Source organism: Pristis pectinata, chromosome 6, assembly GCF_009764475.1.
Source record: "Pristis pectinata isolate sPriPec2 chromosome 6, sPriPec2.1.pri, whole genome shotgun sequence".
NCBI classification, from domain to species: domain Eukaryota; kingdom Metazoa; phylum Chordata; class Chondrichthyes; order Rhinopristiformes; family Pristidae; genus Pristis; species Pristis pectinata.
Genome location: NC_067410.1, coordinates 49,912,041 through 49,933,036, shown reverse-complemented (window position 1 = coordinate 49,933,036; position 20,996 = coordinate 49,912,041). Strand labels below are relative to the sequence as shown.

General features: G+C 41.6%; 1 protein-coding gene across 3 annotated transcripts in view; it reads left to right on the top strand.

Annotated features, from left to right (window-relative positions):
* dock3 (dedicator of cytokinesis 3) overlaps positions 1-20,996 on the top strand; it is an 822,502-nt gene that overhangs the window by 123,350 nt on the left and 678,156 nt on the right. For all 3 annotated transcript variants that reach the window (XM_052017225.1, XM_052017226.1, XM_052017224.1), the window contains exon 2: positions 7,601-7,684. In XM_052017225.1, coding sequence (XP_051873185.1) covers positions 7,601-7,684 — 84 coding nt within the window. The remainder of the gene's footprint in view (positions 1-7,600; positions 7,685-20,996) is intronic.

The window sequence follows — 20,996 nt, the reverse complement described above, 5'->3', positions numbered from 1 at the left end:
ATTAAAATTAAAGGTGCGATTACTTCATAGACACAAGAGATACTGCAGATACTGGAATCTGGAGCACCACACACAAGATGCTGGAGGTACTCAGCAGGTCAGGCAGCATCTGTGGAGGAAAATAAACAATTGTGAACAAACCTTCATCAGGACTCAAATTTTCTGTAAGGGTCTTGACCCAAAATGTCAGCTGTTTATTTCTCTCCATAGATGCTGCCTGACCTGCTGAGTTCCTCCAGCATTTTGCGTGTGATTACTTCATGCTCCCTTAGCTTGTTTTGCATGCTGTACAATCTTCAGTGCATCAAGAACTCTGCTACTGTTCCTTATCTCACAATAAAAGTAGAAAATTCTAGAAACACTCAGTAGGTCAGGCAGCATCTGTGGAAAGGGAAACAGTTAACATTTCGGGTCTTAATCAAGAGATGCTCCTTGACCTTTTGAGTATTTCCAACATTTTCTGTTTTTATTGTAGATTTCTAACAATGTTTTGATTTTCCTTATCTTGCAACATCCACTTGCTGATCAGCCCTTCATCACTGACCTGTACTGGCAGACATTTTCAAGATTGTTTAATAAATTTAAACTTCTGCGTATGTCATTTCATAAAATCATCCTTGCATACATACTTAATCTCTTTCAACCCTACAGCAGTACCAACCCCTAACTTAGTACACTGGTTTGCCTTTTTGCCTCCCCTTCAGTAGATGCCCACCTCTTGAATCCACTTTCTTGCTCTTCACCTTTAAGTCACTTCTTAAAGTTAGTGATTTAATGAAATTTTTGGTCATTCCTGATCACTTCTCTTTTGAAGGCCACAATGGAACCTGCCTCCATACCTGCAGGCAGTGCCAGCCACATGCTGCATTAATGCTCCTTCATATTATTCTTAGTTCTCTTCCCCTTTATTTTATGCTGGTGGCTCCAGTGCTTGATTCCTTTACCAAAGGAACAACCTTCTAATATCCACTCTGTCCTGACCCCCCTCCACTATTTTGTATGCTTCCATCAAATTTACCTTCAGCCCCCTCTAGAGAAAACAGCATCTTTAATCTATTCTTGCATCTGACTTTCCTCCTACATCCCCAAAAACTTGCTTGTAGGTTAATTGGCTATAGTAAATTATCCCTTAGTGTAGCATAATGACAAAAAGAACCAGAAATGGGGAGTTGATGATCATGTGTGAAAGAGAATAAGTTCTATGAATAAGGAGAGGGTGAATAAGGCTAATGGAATTCTTCCCTGGGAGTGGCGTGTACTCCAAACTGAATGGTCTCCTGTTCTACGCACACAAAAGGCTGGAGGAGCTCAGCAGGTCAGGCAGCATCCATGTAGAAAAAAAACAAAGTCCATTTTAGTGTAAAGTGGTCATAGTGTTGCTAAACTGCAGTGATTAGGGTTTTGCTGGTTGGTTCAAGAACCGAATGGCTGAAGGGAAGTGCCTGGAGGTGTGGGACTTTAGGCTTCTGTCCCTCTTGCCCATTGGTAGCTGCGAAAAGATGGTATGGCCCGGATGGTGGGGATCTTTGATGATGGATGCTCCCTTCTTGAGGCAATGGCTTCTGCAGATACTATCAGTGGTGGGGAGGGATGTGCCCATGATGTAGTGGGCAGAATTCATGCAGCTTCTTATGTTCCTGCACATTCGAATTGCCATACAAGACCATGATGCAACCAGTCAGGATATTTTCAACAGTTCATCTGTAGAAGTTTGTGTGAGTGTTCGGTGATGAGCCAAATCTCCTTAACCTCCTAAGAAAGTAAAGTTTGCTTAATTCATTACTACAAATTGCCCCTGGTGTAGATGTCTGGTGGGAAAAATCAGAGGGGTATTGATGGGCATGTGTGAGAGAATAGGTTACAGGAAAATGTTGGGGGTTGAGAAATGCATGATGGAATAGGCTTGCTTTGATAGCCAGTATAGATTTGATGGGCTGAATGGCTTCATCTCTTTGGGAAATGTGGACAGATTTTCGGCAGCCTTCCCTCAAGAGTGTGTTTAGGCTGCAGTGGCCCCTATGCCCATGAGGAGTTAGATCTTCAAGCTGGTGAGCCTCCATTTCCACAGTTCTGCTGGCCATTCCATTCCTGGCAGACTTTGACTAAGTTATATTTTCAACATACTAGATTTATAAACCTGATCAATGTGGTTTGGGCAGGGGTGGTGGGGAGATGTGAGAGGGTGTTAGAGAGGTGGGGATATTTTTGCTGGCATAGTGGTGTGGGAGTAGAAGTTGTGTGTGTGCATAAACATTGGTAAGCATAATTGAGTAGCACTTAATAGCTCTGCAGAGCTACTTTGACAAGTTCATTCAGATCATGATTTATTTTTCACCATTCCTCTATTGTATCTTGGCAGGTTACTCTTAGAGAATAGGACATTGACTGCAGCATGCCAATTGCTCAAGATACCCCAGTGGGTCTCCTGGCAGTCCTGACACAGATCCTAGTGTGTATCTCAGTCTTTCTGAGGGAACCTTGCTATTCTCTACATACCCTCGCTAGCCCTCTTTCCTCCAATATGTGTGTTACTGTTATCTGGCAGCCATGGGAAGTGTACCTTTAGGGGCTGAAGCCCTGCTTTGATTGCTACATGGCAGTTGAACTTCTGGCAGTTGAATGAAATTAACAGTGTTTCTGATCACAATTTACTGATTGTTCAGTGTTCACTGATCACAACGTAATGTACCATTTAAAAACCAGAATGCTGTTGCTGACTTGCTTACAGCCAGTCTTACAAATTTTTCAGAGGACCTAAATCAGCGCAACAGCCTTTTATTCCATAAAGACCTGTGTATTTGTTTGGAAAAATAAATTATTTTTTAAAGGTATTTTGTATCTTTTCCATTAACCATTCAACTTGCCACTTATATCTTTGTAATTGATTTTATTTAAACCTAAACATCAGACTGAATTACCTCACCTCAGTCTCAAGCTGCCTTGGTACCAACATAATCAAAGACCCCACCCACCCTGGACATTCTATCTTCTTCCATTCCCACTCCCCCCAAACCCCCCCCCCCCCACCCCATCGGGCAGAAGATACAAAAGCCTGAAAGCATGTAACACCAAGCTCAAGGACAGCTTCTATCCCACTGTTATAAGACTATTGAATGGTCCCCTAGCATGATAAGATGGACACTTGACCTCACAATCTATCTTGTTATGGCCTTGCATCTTATTGTCTACCTGCACTGCACTTTCTCTGTAACTGTAACACTTTATTCTGCATTCTGTTATTGTTTTACCTTGTACTACCTCAATGCACTGTTGTAATGAAATGATCTGTATGAAGGGTATGCAAGACAAAATTTTCACTGTACCTCGGTACATGTGACATTAATAGACCAATTTACTGATTTTATCAGATTGGAGCAAACTTATTGCCTAGATCTGTGGGGAGAGAAGTCTGTAACAGGGCTACTCCCAAGAGGCCACTAAAGCACAGCCTTCTACTCAGCAAACCGCCAGCCCAGATGCATCGGTGCTGAGCTGGTGAGCTCCTCATTTGTCTAATGGGAATATGCCAACTTCTGCAAACTTATCAGATTTGGAATGGGGCCTTACACACTGTCAAAGTCATTCTGTCAGTGTAACTAGCTTCTTATGCTGAAATAGCCCCTGTAGTGCACTATGCTACATTGAAAACCTTCCCACAATTTGGGATCATGGTGAAAGAAATGGTGTGGTCCAGCCCATACAGATCTGTGTACAGATCTGGTTCTCCCTACCTAATAGGTGCGTGTCTGACAAAAAGCCTTTGACATGAAATGTTGATGCTTTCTTTCTCACAGGTACTGCTTAACCTGTTGTGTGTCTCCAAATGTTTTTAATTCAGGTTTCCAGCTTTTGCAGTCTTTTGTTTTTCATTAACTAAAGAGATCAGAGCACATCTGGACTATTGTGCATGGTTTTGGTCTCCTTATGAAAGAAAAGATATGTTTGCTAGAAGTTCAATGAAGGTTCACCAGACTGAATCCTATTGCAGGACTGTTGTATAAGGAGAGATTGGGTCAACCTGTATTCACTGTAGGTTACAATAATGAATGGGAATTTCATTGAAAACTGCAAAATTCTTGTAGAACTTGATGCAAGGAGGATGTTTCCACTGTCTGGTGGGGATCTGAAACTAGGGGGTCACACTCTCAGGATACAGGGTAAGATATTCAGGCCTAAGATGAGAAATAGTTTTCACTTGGTGGGGGTGGGGGGGAGCATACTATATCTACCACAAAAGGCCAAGTGACTGAATATATTAAGATATATTGCTAGACATAAAAGTCGTGGGAATGGGGAGAGTGCGGAAATATGGAATTGAGATAGAGGATTAGCTGTGATTCTATTGAGTGGTGGGTGGGAGGGGTGGCAAATAACCTCCTGCTGCTATTTTTCCATATTTCCACATTCACTTTGTTTCCAAGGGAGGATGTGTGTGATAGGAAGTGTGTAGGAAAAATTCTCCAAATTTATTCCTTGGAAAGCATGGCTTGTTCTATGAGGAGAGATTTAATAGGCGGGATCTATATTTCCTTTGTGTTTAGAAGGATAAGCGTTGATATCATTTGCATGTACAAAACTCTTCTTGGGCTTGACAGATGGCGGGATGTTGCTTCCCATGGCTCATATTAGGCATAAATTAAAAGTCCAGATCAAAATAATGGAGTGCTTTCCAGGACTGAGATGAGAAGGAATTTCTTCGCCCAGATGGTAGTGAATCTTTGGAATTCTTTACCCAAGGGATTGTGGAGGCTTTGTTGCTAAGCATATTCAAGACTGAGATGGAGAGATTTTTGGCTGCTAAAGTAATCAAGGGATATGAGTTTAATGCAGAGAAGTGATGCTGATATAAGAGATCAACCTTAATCTTATTGTATGGTGAAGTATGCTGAAAAGCATATTCCTGCTTCTATTTCATGTATTTTTATCTGTCCCATTATGAACTCTCTTCCCCTAAATATCCTTTGGTGTAAAATATTGGGTAGCTCTATATTATCATACAATATAATTACCTGCTTTTACTAACAAAATTTATGAAGTAGTACTTTTTTTTTGTGTTCATCAAGAGAGAACCAGAGTTTTGGCCTGTATAACCAAAATATACTGGAAGTATTCAACAAATGAGGCAGCTTCTCTAGAAAGAGAATGTGGTTTGATTTTGATTTAACTTAATTGAACTGGAAAATATTTTGTTAAATAACATGTTAAATGTAACAGGTTTTAAGCAAATGCAGTGTCAGGGGAGGGATGGAAAGAAATGAATAAAAGGGAAAGTCTGTGATATATTGGGAAGGCGGGAGTGATTAAATATTGAGAGAGGTGATGATGAGGAAGTTCCTGGTCTCTGGTTCCCAATGAAAACACATTCAAAACTGGCAAAAGATTTAAGACAGAATTCAGACATAATGAGAATTGGCAGAAGAGTCTTGGCCATTGAATGCATAGGGAAGGTGGAGTTGACTGCTGAAGAGCTCAGTATCTTGTTGAGATTGAGGTGGAGCGAGAAGGAGAAGCAGTTGAGAACTTTGCTGAAGACTGATAATTTGGGTCTGAGGAAGGTCAGAAAATGATAGTGAGATTTGAACAATGGGAGGGGGAGAATCAGGAAAAGAAAGGGAAAATGGATTACAGAGGAATATTGGTATCTAAAAATTGTTGAAGATTGCAGGCTATGCCACATGAAGAAGGATAAAAAAACATTTTTGTTAAAAATAGATCAACAAAGCTAGGAAGAAATGGAATTGTGCAGGCCAATTCTGAGAAAGTGAGTCATTGCTGATGCAGTTAACAGTATTTATTGTTAAATGTATTTCACTTAAGGCTTGGCATTTGAGTCCTTCAACTGTTTGCAAACTGCACTAATACATTCTATATCTTTCCTTATTTTTGTGTGATATCAAGTTTGGTGTTAATGCCAGATCCTCTCCATTGATGTGTGACCAAAAAATGCTACTACTTTCTTAAACCCCAGTGAATATACAGTGCAATAAAAGACCAGGTACAGAATGGGAATATGTATGTTCCTTGATTTGTTCATCCTCTATTTTGTTTAAAATCTTTTATACTAAAATAGTAGCACTATTTTTATACATCATTGAACCTAATGTAAAGAGCAAATCATCCTTCATCATTTTCTAGCAATGAACAGTAACGCACTTCCTGATTTGGAAACATAGCAGCATTCTTTAAAATTTTGGAATTCTGTATCGAACAGCACAATGAGAGTACTTGCACCATGGAGATATCAGCTGTTCCAGAAAGCAAGCCACTACTACCTTCTCTAGGAGAAATAAGCATACTCATGATATTGGGGAAAGCGTGTGAGCATGGATTGAAGACTAGTTATCACAAAGAAGACAGAGAGTTGAAATAAATGTCTTTTTCAGGCTAGAAGGATTTAACTAGTGATATGTCCGAAGGATCAGTTCTTGGCCCGTAATTATTTTTAGTAATGACCTGGAGGAAGGAGCAGAGTATATGGTATGAGTTAAAATAGGTGGGAGTGGAAGTTGTGATGAGGATATTAGGATTCTCTAACAGGACATGGTGAGATTGAGTAAGTGGGTGAAATAGAAATTTTACAATGAGAAATTTGACCTATGATGCGAGTGAATACGAGTTCCCTATACTCCTTGGAGCTTAGAAGAATGAGTAGTAGGCATCAAAGGGTATGGGAAGAGAGCAAGAATATGGTATTGAAATAGAGGGTCAACCATGATTCTATGGAATAGCAGAGCAGGCTCTAAGTGCCCACTGGCCCACTCTGGCTGCATGATTAACAAGGTAGATGTTGAGGTTAAAGGGAGAATCTGAAATGAGGAGCCATATTTACAGGAGAAGGAATTGACTTTTTCAGAAAGAGACGAGAATTTCTTCAACCAGAGAACTAAACATTTTTGGAATTGTCAACCCTATGAGGCTGGTCATGCTCAGTTGTTGAACATATTTCAAGGCTGAGCTCTATAACTTCTTAGAACCGATGGAATCAAGAAATATAGTGATGAGGCAGGAAAGTGGATTTAGGTACTAGATCAGCCATGGTGCTATTGAATGGCAGGGCAGGCTAGAGGTGGTGTATGGCTTCCTCCCTTTTCTATTTTTTATGTTCAAGTTTCTTTGGTGTATATCTTTCAAACCATAAAATAATACCCATCATGATAATTTTCCCATACTGAACCAACATGATGAACACTGCTTCACCTCTTCTGGCTTTTTAGCATGTTGAACATTTTTTAAATTGTATAATTGGTGACTGAAGAAACAAGTGATAAGCAGAAAATGATTTGATAAGTTTTTAATGTTAAATGACAGAAACATAAAAAAATTGAGTGCAGGCCACACAATGCCAATTGCAGAACCCATATCATTTATTGCAACTGAGAAAATGCCTTGGTTTGGACAGACTTGGAAAGAGAAGGGAAAGGACTCCTTGCCACTTCCAGGCCCAAAACTACACACTGGAGCATGGTGTTGGAGTGAGGGGAAGGAGCTGTTGGCTTTGGTTTGGGGAAGGAGCTGTTAGCTTTGGTTTGGGGAAGGAGCTGCTAGCTTTGGTTTGAAGAACAACCCTAATGCTAAATGTCACTTTCTGATTTTTTTTTAGTGATATGCAGCTTTCGTGCTTCAGTGCCTCAAGGGCTTGTGTTGGAAATTGGAGAAACTGTTCAGATTTTGGAAAAATGTGAAGGTAAGATTGTCAGAATGATGCATCATTTCTGTGGTTTATACTTGGGCAAAATGACATCTGTTTCAAAGTATGAGCACTAGTTTTAAAATGATAAGTGTTCCTATGTTCAAACAAAAATTTAATTTAATTTGCATCTTCAGCATTTACCAACAATGCCTTTAAAATTTACTCCAAATATGAAATTTATTGTCTCAAGCCATATATTGTCAACAAGCCAGGGTAGTAAAATTCAAATATCTGAATGCTGCCCTCATGTACACTGAGTTATGAACTTTCACTGACAGGCCAACATTTATTATCCATCCCTAATTGCTCTTGAAAGTATTGATGAGCTGCTATGTTGAAGTGGTTCCATATGTTGAATGTACTCCCACACTTCCGTTGGGTAGTTCTATTATTTGAACTCAGCAACAATGTATTTTCAAGTCAGGATGGAATGTGACTTGCAAGATATCTTGTAAATGGCAGTGTGTCTCTGAGTATCTGCCCTTGCTTTTCTAGTTAAATTTGAGAGGTGTTGTGGAAGAAACCTTGGAGATACTTGGCTTGAATGGTTGTATTGCCGTTGAAAAGAATAAATGCTTATGGTGAATAAACAGGCTCCTTTGCCTTGGGTGGTGTCAAGCTGCTTAAATGTTAAACAGATGCAGCAAATGTAGAATATTACCCCAATGTACCATGGAAAGGCTTTTGCGGTCAAGAGGTGGAACAGTCATAGCAGGAAACCCAGCCTCTGTCCGATTAGATTTTTTAATCAGAAAGGGAATCAAGAGATATGGGAATAGGGCAGGAAAGTGGATGAGGAAAGTTGATTAGCCAGGATAGTAATAAATGGATGAACAGACAAAGGGCTGATTGGCCTACTTCTGTTCCTATTTCTTACGGTGTAATAGTCTTGAGTTCTGCTCTGAAAGCACAGTACTTATGCAGTGAGTCCAGTTGTTTCATGACAAAGGTGATCAGAATTTTGATGATCAGATACTTGGTAATGATAATGCCATTGAATATCAAGGAAAGGTAGAGATGGTCATTGTCTGGTGAACATTACTTGCCACTTTATCAATCTGTGTTTAAAAGTAATTTGGTTTGACATTTTAAGTTTCTAATTTGCTTTGGAAATGCACTTGAGTTTCCCAAACGTTGCATTCATCATTTTCAGAGATACATATACCATACATGACCCCCTTAGAATAATACTGTATATTTTTGCTTGACACCAAAGGGTTTTATTTTTCTTCCTGAGGAGTACCATACCTGTATAATACCACTTAATAAATTTAATCATCAAAGCTTTTCACAATGATTGGGATGAAGATGTTTGCCTATTGCAGTTTCTGGAATTCAGGGTGTTCAAATGCAAATCATTCTCTACACTAAAGTGACCTCTGTATATTTAAAACAAAAACATTTAACATTCAAAACTAATGTTAAGTTTAATTTGAAGTACTATAGCTTGTAATAAGTAGTATCATTAAAGCATGCAATGTTTCAATTCCTGCTGGTTTTTAGAAATGGAAGTTGAACCAATCAAATCTGCATGAGGTGCATAGAATGATGATTAATGTGCACCAAGAGTGCATTGATTGGTTCAGTTACAATTCTAGAAATTAGTGGATGGTGATTGAACATATTGTGTAAGGTAAAATAAAACTTTTTAAAATTATACTAACAGTGGTACTTATGTCAACCAGATTGAATGGTTAGGTAGAGAAATTAGGTATTGCTTGTTTTTCTGTAAAGAAAAAATAACTGAGGGATCACATTGAGCAAGTTGCTACAGGAAGAAGCAGAACAACACATCCAGAAATAATGAGACAAGCTGCAGGGGAGAAGAAACGATATGAATCTGAGGCTGGCAAGAAGGACAAACTGGGTTATGCTCAGGGCTAGGAAACAGTGCATTGACAATGAACTGGTGAGATGCATATCAATAGCTAGTCCTTTGGTTGAAATAATGGGACACAGTCTATAGTTCAATAAATAAAATTCGATGAACTTTTAAAGGAGATTTACTGATTGTTTTATTTGAAGTTCTGAATTTTAGTTTGTTACCATAAGTGAGATAACCACATGTGGGGAAAGGTATTCCTTATTTCACAGGGTGTTCTATGGTATTGGTATATTATTGTCACTTGTACCAACGTGGAAAAACTTGTCTTGCATATTGTTTGTACAGATAAATTCATTACACCATGCATTGAGGTAGTATATGGTAAAAACGATAACAGAATACAGAGTAAAGTGTCCCAGCTATAGGGAAGTGCATTGTAGGTAGACAATAGGTGTAAGGTAGATTGTGAGGTTAAGAGTCCATGTCATCGTATAAGGGAACTGTTCAATAGTCTTATCACAGTGTGGTAGAAGCTGTCCTTGAGCCTGGTGGTATGTGTCCTCAGGCTTCTATATCTTCTGCCTGATGGGAGAGGGAAGAAGAGAGAATGACCTGGCTGGGTGGGGTCTTTGATTATGCTGGCAGCTTCACCAAGGCAGCGAGAGGTATAGACAGAGTCCATGGAGGGGAGGCTAGTTTCCGTGATGTGCTGGGCTGCGTCCACACCTCTCTGCAGTTTCTTGCGGTCACGGGCGGAGCAGTTGCCATATCAAGCCATGATGCATCCAGTCAGGATGCTTTCTATAAAGTTGTTAAGTGTCAAGGGGGACATGCCAAATTTCTTTAACCTCCTGAGGAAATAGAGGTGCTGGCCATGGCATCTACCTGGTTGGACCAGGACAGGCTATTGGTGATGTTCACTCCTAGGAACTTACAGCTCTCAACCCTCTCGACCTCAGCACCATTGATGTAGACAGGTGCATGTACACCGCCCCCTTTCCTGAAGTCAATGACCAGCTCTTTTGTTTTGCTGACATTGAGGGAAAGCTTGTTGTCATGACACCATGTCACTAAGGTCTCTATCTCTTTCCTGTACTCTGCTTCATTGTTATTTGAGATACGGCCTACTACGGTGGTATCATCTGCAAACTTGTAGATGGAGTTAGAGCAGAACCTGGCCACGCAGTCATGAGTAGAGGGCTGAGGATGCAGCATTGTGGGGCATCAATGTTGAGAATAATTCTGCTGTAAGTGTTGCTGCCTATCCTCACTGATTGCGGTCTGTTGGTCAGAAAGTCAAGGATCCAGTTGCAGACGGAGGTGTTGAGTCCCAGGTCTCGGATTTTGTTGATGATTTTGCTTGGAATTGTAGTATTGAAGGTGGAGCTGTAGTCAATAAACAGTAGTCTAACGTAGGTGTCTTTACTGTCCAGATGCTCCAGACATGAGTGCAGGGCCAGGGAGGTGGCACCCAATGTAGACCTGTTTCGGTGGTAGGCGAATTGCAGTGAGTCGAGGTTTTCCGGAAGGCTGGAGTTAATGCATGCCATGACCAGCCTCTCGAAGCATTTCATAATGGTGGATGTCAGAGCCACTGGTCAGTAGTCATGAAGGCATGTTACCTTGTTTTTCTTAGGTACTGGGATGATAGCATTCTTAAAACAGGTGGGAACATCAGATTGAAGCAGGGAGAGGTTAAGTATGTCTGCAAGTACTCCCACCAGCTGATCGGCACAATATCTGAACACACAGCCAGGGACACCATCTGCGCCAGATGCTTTCCTCGGGTTCCCTCTCTGGAAGACTGATCTTACGTCCTCGATGGTGACCATGGGTTTAGTTGCATTGGACGCTGTCAGAGTGGGTGGTGAGAAACCACTCCCCTTCTGTTCAAAATGTGCATAAAATGCATTAAGCTCATCAGGAAGGGATGTGCTGTTGTTGACTATGCTGCCTGACTTCGTGTTATAGTCCGTAACAACATGTAAGCACTGCCACACCTGATGGCTGGTCTGGGACTCTATTTTGAACCGGTATGGTCTCTTGGCATTTCTGATAGCTTTATGGAGGTTGTATCTCAATTTCTTGTAAAGGTCAGAGTAAACTGATTGGAATGCAGCAGTCCTCAACTTCAGTAAGGAGTGGATCTCTCAGTTCATCCATGGTTTCTGGTTTGGGAACACCTGTACCGTCCTCTTTGGTACACAGTCCTCAACACACTTACTGATAAAGTCCATGATGGTGGTGACACACTCATCAAGGCTGGCAGCTGACTCCACTGACTCAGAGCAGTCACATATAAGTTCATCTAGTTCCTCATACCAGCACTGCACAACCCTCTGTACTGGATCCTCCCGTTTGTTTTTGTTTGTGTGCAAGGAGAAGGAGCACAGCCTGGTGGTCTGATTTATCAAACTGAGGGTGAGGGGTGGCCTGGAAGGCATCTTTGATGGTTGTATAGCAATGGTCAAGGGTATTTGGGCCCCTGGTTGGACAGAAGACATGCTGGTAGTACTTTGGTAACACACTCTTGAGGTTGGCCTGGTTGAAGTCACCTGCAATAATGAAAAGGGCCTCAGGGTATCCTGTTTCAAGATTGTTGACCACAGAGTATAGTTCATTGAGTGCAGGCTTCATATCCGTCTGGGGTGGGATATAGATTGCCATCAGGATAGATGAAGTGAACTCCCGTGGCAGGTAGTACGGTTGACACTTCACTGTTAGATATTCGACGCTGGGTGAGCAGGAGCTCGCCAGGACCATCACGTCCGAGCACCACGAGTTATTGATTAAGAAGCAGACCCCTCTGCCTCTAACGTTGCATGAAGATGCTGCACGGTCCAGTTGGTGGGTTTAGAAGCCCTCAGGTTTTATGGCACAGTCAGGTGAAGCAGGTGTAAGCTACGTTTCGGTGAGATGAAGCACACAGAATGAATCCAGTGAGCATAAAGAACTATTGTAAAATACAGGCCCAGAGTTTCACCTTTCACAGTCAGGAGTTGGAGCGAGATTTGGAGCGGGAGCTTTGAAAAGAGGTGAGTCTCTGTACATGTGCTTATGAGTTTCGCCTTGCAAGAGTCTAAATGAGGCACATTTGCAAATTGTTACCAGTTGATTGTCTGATTAACAACAGCAAATAAAAGGAGGGTAGGTAAAAGCGGAGCAGCCGTTGTATGAGTGGGCTGGTGTAGAGTGGGGGAATGAGGCTTTGGCTCAAGAGGCTTTGGCGAGAGCAGGCAGAAGCTAAGGTAAGTCTCTGGGAAGTATCCTTCTTTCTTTCTGTGATTATTCCTTTACTGCCAGGCTAGAGTAGTTAGAATGACTCCAGGGTCAGTGGTGTGTTCATCTTGTGAGATGTGGGAGTTCTGGGAGACATCCAGTCTCCCTGATAACTACATCTGCAAGAGGTGCATCCAGCTGCAGACCATGTTAGGGAACTGGAGGTGCAGCTGGATGACCTTCGGCTCCTATGGGAGAATGAGGAATTCATAGATAGGAGCTACAGGGAGGCAGTCACTCCTAAGCTGCAGGAGGCAGGTAGCTGGGTGACTGTTAGGAGAAGGAAGGAGAATAGGCAGGTAGTTCAGAGTACCCATGTGGCCGTTCCCCTCAATAACAGGTATACTGCTTTGTATACTGTTGGGGGGAATGACCTATTAGAGGAAACCTGCAGTGCCCAGGTCTCTGGCCCTGAGCCTGGCTGTGTGGCACAGAAGGAAAGGGGGGAGAAGAGGAGAACGGTAGTATTAGGGGACTCGATAGTAAGGGGGGCAGACAGGAGTTGCTGTGGATGTCTTTGATCGGGTCCACAGCATTCTGAAGGGGGAAGGTGAATGGCCAGAAGTCGTGGTACATATTGGTACCAACGACATAGGTAGGAAAAGAGATGAGATCCTGAAGGGGGAATATAGGGAGCTAGGTAAGAAGCTGAAAAGCAGGACTCAAGGGCAGTAATCTCTGGATTGCTGCCTGTGGCACATGCCATGAGGGTAACAAAATGTTGATTTGGCAGATGAATGCGTGGCTGAGGAGCTGGTGCAGGGGGCAGGGTTTCAGATTTGTTGATCATGGGATCTCTTCTGGGGGAGGTACGACCTGTACAAAAGGGACGGGTTACACCTGAACTGGAGGGAAACCAATATTCTTGTGGACAGGTTTGTTGGAGCTGTTGGGGAGGGTTTAAACTAGTTCGGCAGGGGAATGGGAACCAGAGTGATAGGTCAGAGGTTTGTGCATTTAGTGTACAAGTAGACGTAGTGTGTAAAAAGACTGTGAGGAAGGATAAGCAGTTGAAAGGGTAAAATTGCAGTCAGTTGGATGGGCTTAAGTGTGTCTACTTTAATGGAAGAAGTATCAGGAGCAAGGATGATGAACTTATGGCCATTACAGAAACTTGGCTGTCACAAGGGTAGGAATGGCTGCTGGATATTCCGGGGTTTAGATATTTCAAAAAGGACAGGGATGGAGGTAAAAGAGGTGGGGGAGTGGCTTTGCTGATCAGTGACAGTGTCACAGCTGTAGAAAGGGAGGATATCCTGGAGGGATTGTCTACTGAGTCAGTGTGGGTGGAAGTCAGAAATAGGAAAGGAGCGATCACTGTATTGGGAGTATTCTATGGACCCCCCAATAGCAGCAGAGATGCTGAGGAGCAGATTGGGAGGCAGATTTTGGAGAGGTGCAAAAATAACAGGGTTGTTGTCATGGGTGATTTCAACTTCCCTAATATTGAATGGCACCTCCTTAGTGTAAAGGGCATAGATGGGTCAGAGTATGTTAGGTGTGTCCAGGAAGGATTCCTGATACAGTATGTGGACAGGCTGATGAGAAAAGAGGCCATACTGGACCTGGTATTAGGCAGTGAACCTGATCAGGTTTCAGATCTCTCAGTGAGAGAGCATTTTGGAGACAGTGACCATAACTCCTTGACCTTTACCATAGCCTTGGACAGGGATAGAAGCAGATGATATGGGAAAGTATTTAACTGGGGGAGGGGGAATTATGATGCTATTAGGCAGGAACTTGGGAGCTTAAATTGGGAACAGATGTCCTTGGGGAAGTGCACAGCGGAAATGTGGAGGTTGTTCAGGGAGTACTTGCATGGTGTTCTGGATAGGTTTGTCCCATTGAGACAGGGTAAGGATAGTAGAGTGAAGGAACCATGGTTGACAAGAGACATAGAATATCTTGTCAAGAGGAAGAAAGAAGCTTACCTGAGGTTTAGAAAGTGTGGATCAGACAGGGCTCTAGAAAGTTACAAGGTAGCCAGGAGGGAGCTTAAGAATGGACTTAGAAGGGGGCACGAGAAGGCCTTGGCGAGTAGGATTAAGGAAAACCTCAAGGCGTTCTGCACGTATTTGAAGAATAAGAGGATGACTAGAGTGAAGGTAAGACCGATCAGGGATAAAAGAGGAAACATGTGCCTGGAGTTGAAAGAGGTAGGGGAGGTCCTTAATGAATACTTTGCTTCAGAATTTACCAGTGAGAGAGAACTTTATGTTTGTAAGGATGGTGTACAACAGGCTGATACGCTAGGGCATGTCGAAGTGAGGAAAGAGGATATGCTGGAACTTTTGAACAACATTAGGGTAGATAAGTCACCCGGGCCGGACGGGATATATCCAAGGTTATTCTGGGAAGCGAGGGAAGAGATTATTGTGCCTTTGGCAGTGACCATTGCGTTGTCACTGGCCACAGGATGAGTGCCAGATGATTGAAGGCTGGCAAATGTTGTTCCTTTGTTTAAGAAATGGAGTAGGGATAACCCTGGGAATTATAGACTAGTGAGTCTTATTTCAGTGGTGGGCAAATTACTGGAGAAGATTCTTAGAGACAGGATTTGTGGGCATTTGGAGAAGCATAGGCTGATTAGGGACCATCAGCATGGCTTTGTGAGGGGCAGGTCATGCCTCATGAGGCTGATTGAACTCTTTGAGGATGTGACAAAGCACATTGATGAAGGTAGAGCAGTGGATGTGGTGTACATGGATTTTTGTAAGGCGTTTGATAAGGTTCCTCATGGAAGACTCAGAAAGTCAGGAGGCATGGGATCCAGGGAAACATGGATTCAGAGGGTGGTGGTAGATGAAGACAGAGGGTGGTGGTAGATAGAGTGTATTCTGCCTGGAGGTTGGTGTTCCACAGGGATCTGTTCTGGGACCCCTGCTCTTTCTGATTCTTATAAATGACTTAGATGACGATGTGAAAGAGTGGGTTAGTAAGTTTGCTGATGACACCAAGGTTGGTGGTGTTGTGGATAGTGTAGAAGGTTGCTGTATATTACAACAGGACATTGATAGGATGCAGAGCTAGGCTGAGAAGTGGCAGATGGAGTTCAACCCGGAAAAGTGTGAAGTGATACACTTTGGAAGATCGAATTTGAAGGCAGAATACAAGATGAATAGTAGGACTATTGGAGGGATCGTGGGGTGCACGTCCATTGATCCCTCAAGGTTGCCGTGCAGATTGATAGGGTTGTTAAAAAGGTGTATGGTGTGTTGGGCTTCATTAGTCAGGGTACTGAATTCAAGATCCGTGAGGTAATGTTGCAGCTCTATAGCACTCTGGTTAGACCACAGTTGGAGTATTGTGTTCAATTCTGGTCGCCTCATTATAGGAAGGATGTGGAAGCTCTAGCCAGGGTGCAGAGGAGACCTACCAGGATGCTGCTTGGATTGGATAGCATGTCTTATGAGGATAGGTTGAGTGTGCTAGGGTTTTTCTCTTTGGAGAGAAGGAGGATGAGAGGTGATTTGATAGAAGTGTACAAAATGATAAGAGGCATGGATTGAGTGAACAGTCAGAGATTTTTTCCCAGGAAAATGGCAAACATGAGGGGGCATAATTTTAAATTGATTGGAGGTAGGTATAAGGGGGATGTCAGAGGTAAGTTTTTTTACACAGAGAGTGGTGGGTACATGGAATGTACTGCCGGCAGAGGTTGTGAGGGCAGATAGAACATAGAACATGGACATTTGGGATATTTAAGAGACTCTTAGATAGCCACATGAATGATAGAAAAACGGAGGGCTATGTGGGAGGGAAGAGTTTGATAGGTTTTCGAGCAGGACAGAATGTCAGCACAACATTGTGGGCCGAAGGGCCTGTACTGTGCTGTAATTTCTATGTTCTGTGATCAGACTGGGCATCTGAGATTTCTAACAAATGCCAGAAGTCAAGTGTGCTCAAGGGGTTGGTGGGGCAGTCTTACTATATATACATATAACTGCAAATGTAACAAAATACAATATGCTTTATGCACCCCTTGTTTTTATTTATTTTCTTTGCTCTAATTTGTCTGTGTTAGGTACAATGTCACTGTGTTGTTAAATCCTTCAGAGCCTAGTCTTTCAATGAGTCAGTTTTGCTTGGTGTGCTTTAAATGCCAGGATTTTTAGTCTTAGTTCATTACTGAAATTTAAGGAGAATTGATTTAGTATGTGAAAACACAATTGTTTATTGAAATGAAGAGCAATGAAATTGCAATGGAAGTTTGCTTAGTAAACAAAATACAATAAATTACACATTGACAGAGCGATGTATATTACATATCTTGATTAGTTTAAAACCCTTGAGGAAGTAGGCCTACTCCTACAAGAGCAATCTTATCTAACAAATCAATTGAGAGCAATCTTATGACTTTGTTAGTACTAGTGAATCATCAGACTGATAGGAGAATCATAGAAATTATGGTACAAAGGAAGGTCACTTGGACTGTTATGTCCATGCCTGTCAAGTATGGAATTGAAGTTAGCACTTGATTGTTGTTTATGGCTTTTCAAATGGTCATCCTGGTACTTGTTAAATGTCGAAACATTTTCAGTTAGTAAATTCCAGATCCCCACCAGTTAGGGTGAAAAAAATAATCCTCACTTCCCTCCAATTACTCTTTCAATTAATTTAATGCCATAAGGAAAATATGTCATTCCTGCTTATCGCATTTTGGCTTCTTGCGATTTTATGTATCTTAGTAAAATATCATCTTTTTTAAAGAAAACAACCCCAGCCAAGTTGATCTGTGCTGTAACTATAGTTCTCCAGCCCTGCAAACACCTATGTAAATCTCTTTTGCATCCTTTATATTATTACATCGTTCCTGTTGTGTGGTGAACAATATTGTTCACACTACTTTAGCTGTGACCTAATTTTTAATCTAACTTGCCACTTTTCCTTGGGTCCTATGTGCTTTTACTTCGCTGAACAATCTGACATGTGGATATTTATTAAATGCTTTGCTACAATCCATGTTTGCTACATCACCTGCAGTGCCCTCATCAACACTCCTTGTTACCATCACTTTTCTCACCGGTGACATTAGGCTGAAAGATCTATAATTACTTGGTCAATACCCCTCCCCCCCCCTTTTTAAACTGTGGTGCCATATCACTAACTTTCCAGTCCTCTAATACCACCCTTTAGCCAAAGAGCACAGAAAATTACAGTCAGAGCCTTTGTTCTTTTCTCTCTTGCTCATTTTAAGTGTTTGAACTTTATTTTAACTGCACTTAGTAATTTATCCACTTTTAAATATGTTAGACACCTTAATATATATCGCTCTTTATGCTTATCATTTTCAGTACTCCATATTCTTCCTCCTAATGATCAATACCTGTATCATCCTACTCTTTCATGAAGATGAGCAGGAAGTGTTACACTATTCCCTTCACGTGCCAATATTTTTTCATGCACCTTCTTTGCCTCTTTAATTTACTTTTTAGTTTTTCTCCCCTACACCTTCCATAAACATCCTTTCTTTTCCTTTATCTTCCTTTGTTTCTCACCTTCCATGGAGATCCAGAATTGGAAGCTTTTTTTGGTGAAAGCAGTAAATTTGTTCTGAATTGTATCTCCTAATTAAACCCTATTATTACACTGAGACTGATATATCTGCACATACTGTAGATTTTTCCAGTCCACTTTTGATAAATCATATCTCAGCTGAGTAAAACTTAAACAGATTTAGAACTTTTGCTCCTTGTCCATCTTTGTCATTTACCATTATCTGTCTAACTGACTGTCATTTTGACTACATGCTATACATCCACAATGCCATAGAATGGTGTTTCCTTCAGGGAGAACAACCAATTCCCTCTGCAGTGCAAAAGGGGAATATTGGTTTGAAAGCAAGATGAACTTGGGGATTAACTGGTCTTCCTAGTCTATCTCGTGGTTATCATTGATTCTCTGCCTGCCGACATTTCAGCTATGGGATGACCACCTCTTGGGTCGTGCTATCCACGTAACAATCATCTTCCTGGATGCATTGTAGTATTGCCAGCTATTGCTATTGGTCCAAAATCCAGATCTTTTCCTTTTTCAGTTGATGACATTTCTCCAATCCTGGCTTTCCCATGTGGCGAGAGATATAAATTCAATACCCTGCCTTGTCTCCAGTACTAGAATAAGAGTTAAAATCCAACCACTCTCTCTGGTCAGGATGTACGTAACATGGGTTTGTTTGCTGATTTAATTGATTAAATAATCATTAATTTCAAGTTCAGGTTTCATATTTGTTTAAAAGAGTTTTTTTTAAATACTAAGCGTCGTTGATTCCCCACATCACCAAATTCCCACACTTAATAATATCCCAGCCTTTGAATTTGCAATTAATTGAAGCTGTGACCACTTTGCCTATTATGTGAACTGCAATGTGGTGGAAAATTGACATAATCTTTTTTAGCAGTTCATTAAGATCAAGCATGACTTACTTTCATTTGAATTCTAGATATAGTAAGGTCCTGTGCGAGATTTATAGACTCTGCCGTATGCAGAAAGAGGTGCATAAGATGGATGGATGGGTAATTTGAGTAACTGAATGCATCTGCTGTTGACACATTTTTCTGCTTGTTCTAAATGGAAAGACTCAAAGTGCTCAGCATCTTCCCAAATATATCTTCAGTTTTAATGATTTTGGATCAGAGATTAGCATGAGTTGGTCTTGATGCTCCAAAATTCAGGAAGGTTTAGAATGTGTCCTTGAAGCATTTTTTCTATCCTCCTGGAGATTGTGTTCCATGGCAGAATTCTGAAAAGAAGACTTGTTTTAGACATGTGGTATCAGGTATATGGATTGATGTCATAGATGTTGGTCTGAGAGAGGATACTGCCTGTCTTGCCAATGGATTTGAAGGATTTTTTTAAAAGACGTTATTGGTGTACTTTAGTGCTTTGAGGAGCTTGTTTAAGTTGTCCATGCCTCTGAGGTATGCAGGAAGGTGGCAATCATTGCTGGTCAGTAGATCATGGTGTTAGGTTTGCGAATATGGTCTTCAAACAGTGTCTTCCTTGGGTATCCAATTTGTGTGGTAGTGCACTGGAGGTGATGATGGATTTTATAATTGATATCTGTCCTCGCTGAAAGATGACTTCTGAGATATGGAAGGCACACCATATTTTTCATCACCTTCATGCTCAGGTATAGATTGATGAAAGTTCTTTGCTTTCTGAGTGCTTAGTGTGAGGCCCATTCTCTCGTCTGCTTTACTGAAGGTATCTATAATATTTAGAAATGCAACCTCCAAGAGCGTATGGACACAAGCATTGTCTATGTAATGTAATGTTTTTTTTATTTCAGCACAGCAGAGGTTGAACATTTTCCTGTCCAGCCTGTAGATTAATTCCACTCTAGCAAGAGCTTTTTGAAAGCGGGTTGAAGCATGACAAGGAAGATTGAGAAAAGGGTTTTGTGATGATTGATCCTAGTCCCACTGGGATTAGATCTGTGGTGGATTTGTTAGTTAGGATCATGGCTTGGATATCATCTTGGAGCAGAAGGAGGATGGTAATGAACATTTGTGGGCAGCCAAACTTGAGGAGGATTCTCTATAATCCTTCTTGTTTAATGGATAAAATCTTTGTGAAGTAATAATTAATAATTTTTATTGATTTCCCTCCCAGATTTGTTGTACAATAAAGATCATGATAATTGTGCTTCTGGATCTACATTGCAAATGTGGGAGGGGATGTTCAGCTGCTGAGGCGAGACTGTCAAGGAGGATTCTTGCAATGACTTTCCCTAATGAAATAATGCTATTGTGGCGACTCACCGTCTAGTCGGGCGAACCGGCTCGGCAGTCGGGTCGCGCGGCGTCGGAACGACGAGGCCCAAGATGGCGGCGGGCCTCGTCTTTCCGAGCGACGGGGAGAACCCGCGCGCGGGAAAGTCCTGATGACGTAGGACTTACGTCATTGCCGGTTTTTTTGGGCGGGAGTTTTTCTCCCTTAAAGGGCCCGCACAAGGCGGGAAAATAAACCAGTTCTGTTTGGCAATCCTCCGAGTAGAGTCTTGTTTTATTCCGCGGTAGCAACCGCTACACTATGAGATTTCTTTGTAATTACTGAACTGGGATTTTACCATTCTTAAAAATAGTCATGATAGTGTCTCAAAATGTTTCTCTCTTCTCAGATTGGACAATGAATCATAGATGAGGAGTGCTGCTCCACTGTATTTTTGTATTTAGTGGGAACTTCATTTGCTCTAGAGAT